We start from the raw sequence: 9,425 nt of genomic DNA, 5'->3' as shown, positions 1-9,425 counted from the left end.
AGGTAGGTACATTTATGGGCATCTGTGTACAGTTGTGTTTTTGTAGTTGTTTGTTTAAATCTTATACATATACGTGTGTGGGTGTTTATGCGAGGTGCAGCGTATGTATGTGCATGCATGTATATATATACATGCATATATTTTTACTGATGCATGTGCACTCAGATGGATGCACGCGCACCAGTACAAAAATGCATTAAGCAATCCGGCATTAACACTTACAGAAAAATTTAATTTCATCCAATGCAGATGATCAGTCCTATGGGAATATGAAGAATATTTCTCTATGAAATGCATGTCTGGATCTATCACAATCAAGATGTACCTTCTATTTCTCAGGCTTTGAGAAAACTGAAGAAAAATATAAAAATGCGTGAGAAAAATTAATTTTATGTTTGTGTATGTATGTGTATGTATGTGTATGTATATGCCAATGTCACCCATAATGGAAACTTTTCCTATATGGGAAAATGCAATGGAAGATAAGATAGGATTAAAAATATGTTAAACAAAACGGCTGCACGATTTAAAGTCACTAAGTTTAGACGTGGTAACCATCAGCGAGACCAGGGTTTCTGTGACGCACTTGTTCACCTACATTTTTGCCGCGCGAATCAACTGACATAGCAGAGCTATTTTGGAATAGCTTGGCACGATCTTCGTAAAACCAAATGGCAAGTCAACGTTCCAGAAGTTAAGCAGCACCGAGTAATGGCGCTTTATGACCTTTAATCGTTTACAGAGCCTTAACGACAAACATTTTTACAAACTTTCAGAGACATTCCTAAGAACATCTCGTTCATTAGTGTTATAGGGCGATTGGAATAGTATCTTAGAGGCAGGGATTTTCTAGAATAGCTAAAATATGAATGCATGTGCCACATTTTCGCAAACTTTCTCAGACAATTCCAACACTCTGACAAGCATTGTCTGAATATCCCAATATTCAATGGTGGTCAATGGTGGACTTGAAAACCGGAGCGTGTTCGTTATGTGAAGCAATGGGTTCTCGAAGAAGATTCCCCTCCACATACACCACCAACAGCAATATCAACAATAACCGAGATCACAGCAAAATAAATAAATTGCTTACACACTTTCAACACAATTCCATCCTCCATAAGCTGAACAGACCAAGGCCGACCCATAAAAGTTCAAATTGCATGTAGTGGAAGAGCAGCCAAGAAGGAAGAGAGGACGAACGGATGAATCCTGTAGCCTGATCCCCAGAACACAAAAGTTTGGCGGTACCAGGCCAAACAACAATGATAACAACTGCAGTAGCAGCCACAGCAACAGAAACTACAACAAAAGAACAAGCGTATCAGAAAAAAGTTTTAACAAGTACAAGAGACGAAGTAACAACAACAATAACAGCAACTAAAGCAGGTACAAATACAGCAGCAGCAATAAGAGCTGGAACAGCTACAAACACAGCAGCAATAACAATTTAGAAATGAATCCCTCAACTACATAGTTCTCCGAAAGGATAGCAAGGAGCTGTTGGAATATGTACGTTCCAATAGTGAGAAAATGTTCACTTGAGATGAAACCTCGGTAACGTAACTGGCTCAAGGAAACCAGAAGAGAAACTTCTGGAGAGATCAACGTCAAAAGTATATCGTCCCTTAGAAAACATTTTTCTTCGTAAGTGGGTAACTTTAAAAATACTTTAGACAAAATAATTTTGGAGAGCTCAGGGTAATTGACCATCATCCTAACTTTTCTTTTGTTTTCTTTTCCTCCTGCTAAATTGCCTTTTTGCTGAAAGTAAGTAGTATAAATGTACATGGCCTGGAGTCTACTTAGAAACAAACAAAAAAATCTGCTCAACGATCTTGTTCATTTATGGTAGAGGACGAGTGGAATGGAATTTTGGTTGCTCGCAGGGACAGCGTAGAAGTAGCCGACTGGAGAGGCTTCAAAAACGTTTCAAACCTTCTCAGTCTCTTCCATCTGTGTGACAAGTTTTGCCATTATTTCCCGACTTTGCCAAACGTGAACTTGAACAAAGCTTATCAGGTCATCTAGGTCGTGGTTAGAAAAAATTTCGTTTGGTTAGCAGACAGAATAAGCGTAAGTTATCCATTGTTTCAGACAGTATGCTACACAGACCACGATCATGTGGTCTGTACAGTCAACTTGAAACAGACCAGTACACGAGGGCCAGGATACTGGAAACTAAACACATATTTTCTGGCGCGAAACTATCTTAGGGACTGGATTACGGAACTAGTCGAGAGGGAATTGACAGATGCTATCAACAACCGATACTGAGTCATGCTAAGTAGAAAAATTAGAGCTGCATAGATTAATTTTAACAAAGGGGCAGCTATAGGGAATAGCAGGTAAAGAAGTAAGTAGTAAGCCAGTTTAGAAGAAGCTCATAGAAGGAACATTGTATACGACGTGCTAGTGGCATAAATAGGTCAGCTTTGATTTTCTTCTCTCCGTAATCGATAAAAATAAAGAAACAGCCAAGAACTGGATGTCGATTTACTTAATTAACCCCTTCGCTCCCACCAAGAAAAAAATCATGGCCTTCTGTCTAAAATTAGAAACAATTATTATTACTGATAACTTACACCATATTGTACTGTAGGCGGTATATGTACGTCATTTATCGATACGGTGGCGCCACATCTCCAGAATAGTTCCTTAGGGAGAAGAGTGAGTTCTCTACCAATACAAAAAGGATCTATCCTTCTATAGCGCCTACTGTGAACGGCAATCGACGAAAGCAACATAATTAAACAACCAAAAACATTCCGGAAGGACATCATTTTCGGGAGATTTTTTTCTTGTTTTTTAGCTTTTACACTATTTTTCCCTCGGTTTTTTTCCGAAAATGCTACGTGTATAATTATATCAATGTAGCTACAAGCGATAGCGAAGTCGTCGTTGTTGCTTAAATTGTTTAACATTGATGGCAGATAACTTTTTTTAATTATTTGCTTCGAAAATAAAGTTCATATTCTTTTGAATGCTATCCTTCCATTTTTGACAACGTTGCTATTTATTTGTTTGGTGCTTAACTCTGTTTTTTTTACGCGCTCGTGCCAAAGATGTGCGCATGTGAGTGGAGGCGTTTGTTTCAGTATAACGTAACAATGTTTTAAAACATATCTACACACATACACACACACAGAGGGAGGAAGGGGGAAGAGAATAGGTGCATGGTTAAGAAGTTCGCTTCGCAACCACTTGTTTCCAGTTCAACCACACTGAGCACCACCGCGGACAAACCAATGCCTTCTGAGGGAATCTGAAAGACAGATGTCGTGCTAAAACCCACTCTGAGTGTATGTGTGAATGGAGAGAGAGAGGAGGGAGGGGAGACTCTTCTGCAGACTGCTACAGCGGCGGTCAACAGCGATTTCGTCATCGGAGCTGGAAACTTTAATGGCTAAGCTGGTCAATACTACGATAGCTTCCGTGATGTCCATGGTACGAGGAATGGAGGGGGTTTGAAGCTCTTAGAGTTTTGTGATGCAACTAATCTAACAATTTGGTGCACAATAATCATCTAAATATTTAATCATGTAGAAGAGGAATGTGTTATACTCAACGACTGGCCTAACTGTATTATTGTAAGCTGCTACAAGGACAAAGGCGATCCACTAAATAGAAGGAGTTACAGAGGCACCAAGTTATTGGAGAGACCAGGCTATTAAGTTCGCGAAGAGTCACAGCACAAATAGTCAGGAACAGAATTAGTCTTGACGAAATGCAGTTTGTTTTTATGCACGGAAGAAGTGCAATAGATGCCACTTTTCTAATAAGACAACGGTATGAGAAATATTTAGCTAAAAGCAAACCACTATACTTGGTTTTCGTTGACGTAGAAGAAGCCTTTGACGCTCTGTAATCCAGAGGAGGACTTAAGGAATAAGATGTAAATGAATGGCTTGTATGGTTTCGTACAAGCTATGTACAAAGAAGCAATGAGTGAAGTGAAAGTCAACAATGTGTTCAGCAACGAACGTAGCGTGAAGGTAGGAGTCCATCAACGTTCACAGCCCCCAGATATTCATCATAGTCTTACAAACCATCACAGAGGAGTTTAAGATCAGCTGCCCGTGGGAAATTCCATATGCTGATGATGTAGTTCTTACAGCTAAATCTATAGTAGAACAACAGAAGAAATTACAGATATGGAAGCAAAAATCAAAAGAAGACTCCAAAATAAACTTAGCAAAAACTTATGTTAGTAGGAAAGAAGACAGGTAATAGCCTTATTTGATATTCAGAAAAGCAGCTAGTATGAACTCTATGTGCTGTATCCTGTGTAAACTATGAACACATAAGTGGTGTAGTGGAATCACAGGAAGGCTAACAGTGAAGGTAAGCTTTGTACGTTGCACATGAATGGAAGTAATATGCACTAAGCGCATACTATAAGCAGATTCTCCTAAACACCTGCCTTTCCAGCCCACTTGATGTAGCTTCTGTTATTTGGCAATAAAGGTTTTCAGTTTGAAGGGCAGGAACTTGTGTTAGAACTGTGATACTGTAAGACAGTGAGGCATAGGCTTTAAACGCACCACTTTCATTCTTTTGCGTGATACACTCCAATATCATCTTTCTCCACTATTGGTCATTGCTCTTCTCTTCTCAGAGCCACTCCTATTGTCACCTGTCATCTACTCTAATCTTATCGCCTACCTTTACTGTTGCCAATCACTCCCTACCTGACTCCCTCCCAAAGAAGTCAGCTGCTTACATCAAAATACAGCTCCTGTCTTCCACTAAGCTCTCCAGATCCTTCTGATGACATCACACTCTCCTAATCCCTCCTTGGTCGTCTGAGCAACTCTAAATGCCCTAGGTTGCGTACTCTTGGCACTTACACATTTTCTCCCCTATTCACTCCTTGCCTGACAGCTGGCATCATTCGCACTCTTTTTTTTTTTCTTGATCTACGTATCTCACTGATTAATCTCTTCATTGCCCTATGTACAAGGCAGCATACTTCCTGTATTGGTTCCACAACAGATAGCAGACCAACTATGCTCTCTCAAGAGTGACTGATGAGCAAGACAATCTTTCTAGAGCTGACACCACAAAAATGCATTCGTTACATTCTATAAACTTGTCGGCAAATGAACAGAGAATGTGTAGGATTCTGAGGACCTTTTTATTGAATCACTCTAGAATTGGTGCCCATGAGAAAGTGCACCCAGTACACTCCACCAAAATATTAATGATAGAAAGGGCATCAAGACATAGAAATCCAGGAAATAACATGCATAAGCACTAATCTATGATAGCACCCAATAAGAAATGACAAGGTCTGTGATGACCCATCCAACCCATGCCAGCATAAGGAGTGGACCTAAAAATGATGATGATGAGGAGGAGGAGGAGGATGATAAGAATGATGATGATGATGATGATGTGCATCTCCTACATGTTGATATTAATTGAATAACTGTTAAATATTAAGAACAACAACAATATAAACAATTTTATTATTGCATTACAAACAATTAACAAAATAATTTTTTTAAATGTAAAGATCTATGAAGTTTTATTTTTTTTAAACTTTAGTCGTTTTCTTTTTTTTTAATTATCATAAATGAGGAAATGTATTTCAATTCTTTGCTATTGCATGTCATTCAGCAATGAAGTGAAAAGCGGGGCTTCTACAAAGTTGCTAAACCTGCTGCAACCAAATCTCCCTCAAATCACATCCTACTGTCTTAAAAAACATTCAAAAATCCTCTTTGAACAATGAAGTCCTAGCTGTACAAAAAAGGCCAGGAATGGTCATAGGTGGAACGTCTTTGACTGTAGGCATTACATAATCTAGGCTGAGCTGAGTCTAAATGACAAATTCATTCGGCAATGTTATCAAATATTCTAACAACTTCTGGAACAGAATATATTTTCTCAAACAGTCTCATCAAAAGTTTCATGCTATCCTCATTTACAGGATACACTGCTGTTGGAAGATATTCACATTCTGAATAAGTCACATCATGATCTAATTTCCTGAGGTATGATGTCACAGAGGTGATGTTCTTGGCTTCACAAAGGAACTGAAAATAGAACAAAGATTACATGTGTATCAATACTTTGGAAAATACATTAGTGATGAAAAGATATATTTTGTGAAAAGGGTCTGGGATACATGGCCTACACATGTCTGAGGTTGTACAACAAATCATATATATATTTATAATATTTTCGTCTCTTTTTAAACTTTAATCCTTTCTCTGTTTAACAACTCATTTTTGGTGTCTGAAGTCATGGTTGCTCTTTCTATTTGCTAAATAAATATTTATACTATACTTTTAGCAGTGAGCAATTATCTTTTTAATTTTAAGAACCACACAAAATGTTTAGTGGAATTTCCTCTAGTTCTTTACATCCTGAGTTCAAATGCTGCTGAGTTTGATTTTGCCTTTCTTCTTTTAGGTTGATAAAATAAGTACCAGTTGAGCACTGGGGTCAATGTAATCAATTGCCTTGCTCCCCTCAAAATTACTGGGCTTGCAAAACAATTTCAACAACACATACACATACATCCAGACATACTCACACAGTTTATATATATATATATATATATATATATATATATATATATATATATATATATATATATATATATATATATATATATATATATATATATATATATATTATATATCATCATCATCATCATCATCATCATCGTTTAACGTCCGCTTTCCATGCTAGCATGGGTTGGACGATTTGACTGAGGACTGGTGAAACCGGATGGCAACACCAGGCTCCAATCTAATTTGGCAGAGTTTCTACAGCTGGATGCCCTTCCTAACGCCAACCACTCAGAGAGTGTAGTGGGTGCTTTTACGTGTCACCCACACGAAAACGGCCACGCTCGAAATGGTGTCTTTTATGTGCCACCCGCACAAGCCAGTCCAGGGGCACTGGCAACGATCTCACTCGAAAATCCTACGGGAGCCAGTCAGGCGGTACTGGCAACGGCCATGCTCAAAATGGTGCATCTCATGTGCCACCCGCACAAGAGCCAGTCCAGGGGCACTGGCAACGATCTTACTTGGCTTGCCGGGTCTTCTCACGCACAGCACATTTCCAAAGGTCTCGGTCAGTAGTCATCGCCTCGGTGAGGCCCAATGTACGAAGGTCTTGCCTCACCACCTCAGCCCAGGTCTTCCTGGGCCTACCTCTTCCACGGGTTCCCTCAACTGTTAGGGTGTGGCACTTTTTCACGCAGCTATCCTCATCCATTCTCACCACATGTCCATACCAGCGCAATCGTCTCTCTTGCACACCACAACTGATGCTTCTAATGTTCAGCTTTTCTCTCAAGATACTTACACTCTGACGGGTATTCACATTGACATTACACATCCAACGGAGCATACTGGCTTCATTCCTTGCGAGCTTACGTATGTCCTCAGCAGTTACAGCCCATGTTTCACTGCCATGTAGCATGGCTGTTCGTACGCATGCGTCATACAGTCTGCCTTTTACTCTGAGTGAGAGTCCCTTTGTCGCCAGCAGGGGTAAGAGCTCTCTAAACTTTGCCCAGGCTATTCTTATTCTAGCAGCTACACTTTCAGCGCACCCACCCCCACTACTAACTTGGTCGCCCAGATAGCGGAAGCTATCGACTACCTCTAGTTTTTCACCCTGAAATGAAATAGAAGTTGTTTCCTGTTTGTTTACAGTCTTTATTGCACCTGAACATCTGCCACAAACAAAAACTAACTTGCTAGTTAACCTGCCTTTGATGTTGCTGCACCTCTTATGTGTCCATAGCTTGCACCGGGTACATCTTATAGAGTTACTACCTACTCCTTTTCTACATACTGAGCAGGGCCATCTACCTGAAGGGGTTTGTGTTTTATCTACCTTCCTACTTATTAGGATTTTGGTTTTAGCTGGGTTGACTCTAAGGCCCTTCAATTCTAGACCTTGCTTCCACACCTGAAACTTCTCTAGTTCTGATAGTGACTCCGCAATTAGGGCAAGGTCATCAGCATAGAGGAGCTCCCAGGGGCAACCTGTCTTGAACTCCTCTGTGATTGCCTGGAGGACTATGATAAATAAGAGGGGGCTGAGGACGGAACCTTGGTGGACCCCTACCTCTACCCGGAATTCAGTGCTGTACTCATTTCCAACCCTCACCTTACTGGCAGCATCTCTGTACATGGCTCGCACAGCTCTCACTAACCATTCTTCTATCCCAAGTTTCCTCATTGACCACCAGATAAGGGATCGGGGGACCCTGTCAAAGGCTTTCTCCATGTCAACGAAAGCCAGGTACAGAGGTTTATCCTTAGCTAGGTATTTCTCCTGCAGCTGTCTCACTAGAAATAAGGCATCAGTAGTGCTTTTACCTGGCACGAACCCAAACTGCATCTCATCTAAATTGATTCGCTCCCTAATTAGTTGGGCTATGACCCTCTCTGTAACTTTCATAACCTGATCTAACAGCTTGATGCCTCTGTAATTATTTGTATCTAAAGCATCACCTTTACCTTTGTAGCAGTTGACTATGATGCTGCTACACCAGTCATTGGGTATGACTCCTTCGTGTATCACCTGGTTCGTAATACGGGTGACTAGGCTATAGCCAACACTGCCAGATATTTTGAGCATCTCTGCAGTGATTCCTGATGGGCCGGGGGCTTTCCCGGTCTTCATACTCTTAATTGCTTTATCTACCCCGGTACTATCAACTCGGATAGCTGGTCCCTCTATTGGGTCGACATACGGCAGGCTCTCTTCCTCCCATTCATTCTCTTTATTAAGCAATCTATCGTAGTGGCATCTCCAGACCTCTTTCTTTGCATCCTCATTTAGTGCAAGCGTATCATCATCCATGCGAACACATTTCTCTCCTACAACATCACTATTCTCTCTCCTACACTGTCTTGCAACACGAAATACCTTGAGTCTTTGGTCCTCACGGCGTAGAACATTGGCAAATCTTTTCTTATCTGCTTCCCCTCTGGCTAAATAAACCTGTCGCCTAGCCTCCCTTCTGGCACATTGGTACAATTCCCTGCTACCACCGTTCTTCCAGTCCTTCCAAGCCTGTTTCTTTTGTCTAATAGCCCTGTCTACCTCCTTGTTCCACCACCACGTTACTCTGGGTCGGGAGGGGACCTTACACCACCCACAAATCTGGTCGGTGGCTTTCAACAGGTTGTCCCGCAGAAATCTCCAATTGTCTTCCACGTTGTATGATGCTATATCCCCTTCTATTTCGTTAAATGCTTCAAGTAACTTGTCTCTAAGTCTCTGTCCATTTGCAGGGTCTTTAAGCTTCCACACCCTTCTCTTCCAAGCCTGTCTAATTCTGGGCACCCATTTTGCCTTGATCCCAAAGTCGCTAACTACTAATCTATGTTGTGGGGTACATTCTTCACCTGGGTAGGTTTTGGCATTTATAAGCCGCCCTCTTTCCC

At 40.8% G+C, this 9,425-nt stretch overlaps 2 protein-coding genes across 4 annotated transcripts in view; both read right to left on the bottom strand.

The window, feature by feature from the left end:
• Positions 1–3,089, bottom strand: part of LOC106869962 (uncharacterized) — a 7,323-nt gene extending 4,234 nt beyond the window's left edge. The window contains exons 1-2 of the mRNA XM_014915907.3: positions 2,586–3,089; positions 223–351 (exon numbers count right to left, since the gene is read on the bottom strand). Coding sequence (XP_014771393.2) covers positions 223–351; positions 2,586–2,924 — 468 coding nt within the window. The 5' untranslated portion in view covers positions 2,925–3,089. The remainder of the gene's footprint in view (positions 1–222; positions 352–2,585) is intronic.
• Positions 3,090–5,452: 2,363 nt separating this feature from the next.
• The window catches only part of LOC106869964 (uncharacterized), a 34,908-nt gene continuing 30,935 nt past the window's right edge, over positions 5,453–9,425 (bottom strand). For all 3 annotated transcript variants that reach the window (XM_089356337.1, XM_089356335.1, XM_014915910.3), the window contains one exon: positions 5,453–6,041. In XM_089356337.1, coding sequence (XP_089212463.1) covers positions 5,838–6,041 — 204 coding nt within the window. In that variant the 3' untranslated portion in view covers positions 5,453–5,837. The remainder of the gene's footprint in view (positions 6,042–9,425) is intronic.

The sequence above is a fragment of the Octopus bimaculoides genome, chromosome 8 (genome assembly GCF_046866305.1).
Source record: "Octopus bimaculoides isolate indiv1 chromosome 8, ASM4686630v1, whole genome shotgun sequence".
In the NCBI taxonomy this organism is placed as follows: domain Eukaryota; kingdom Metazoa; phylum Mollusca; class Cephalopoda; order Octopoda; family Octopodidae; genus Octopus; species Octopus bimaculoides.
The sequence above is the reverse complement of the archived record's forward strand: the minus strand, read 5'-3'. Positions and strand labels throughout refer to the sequence as shown.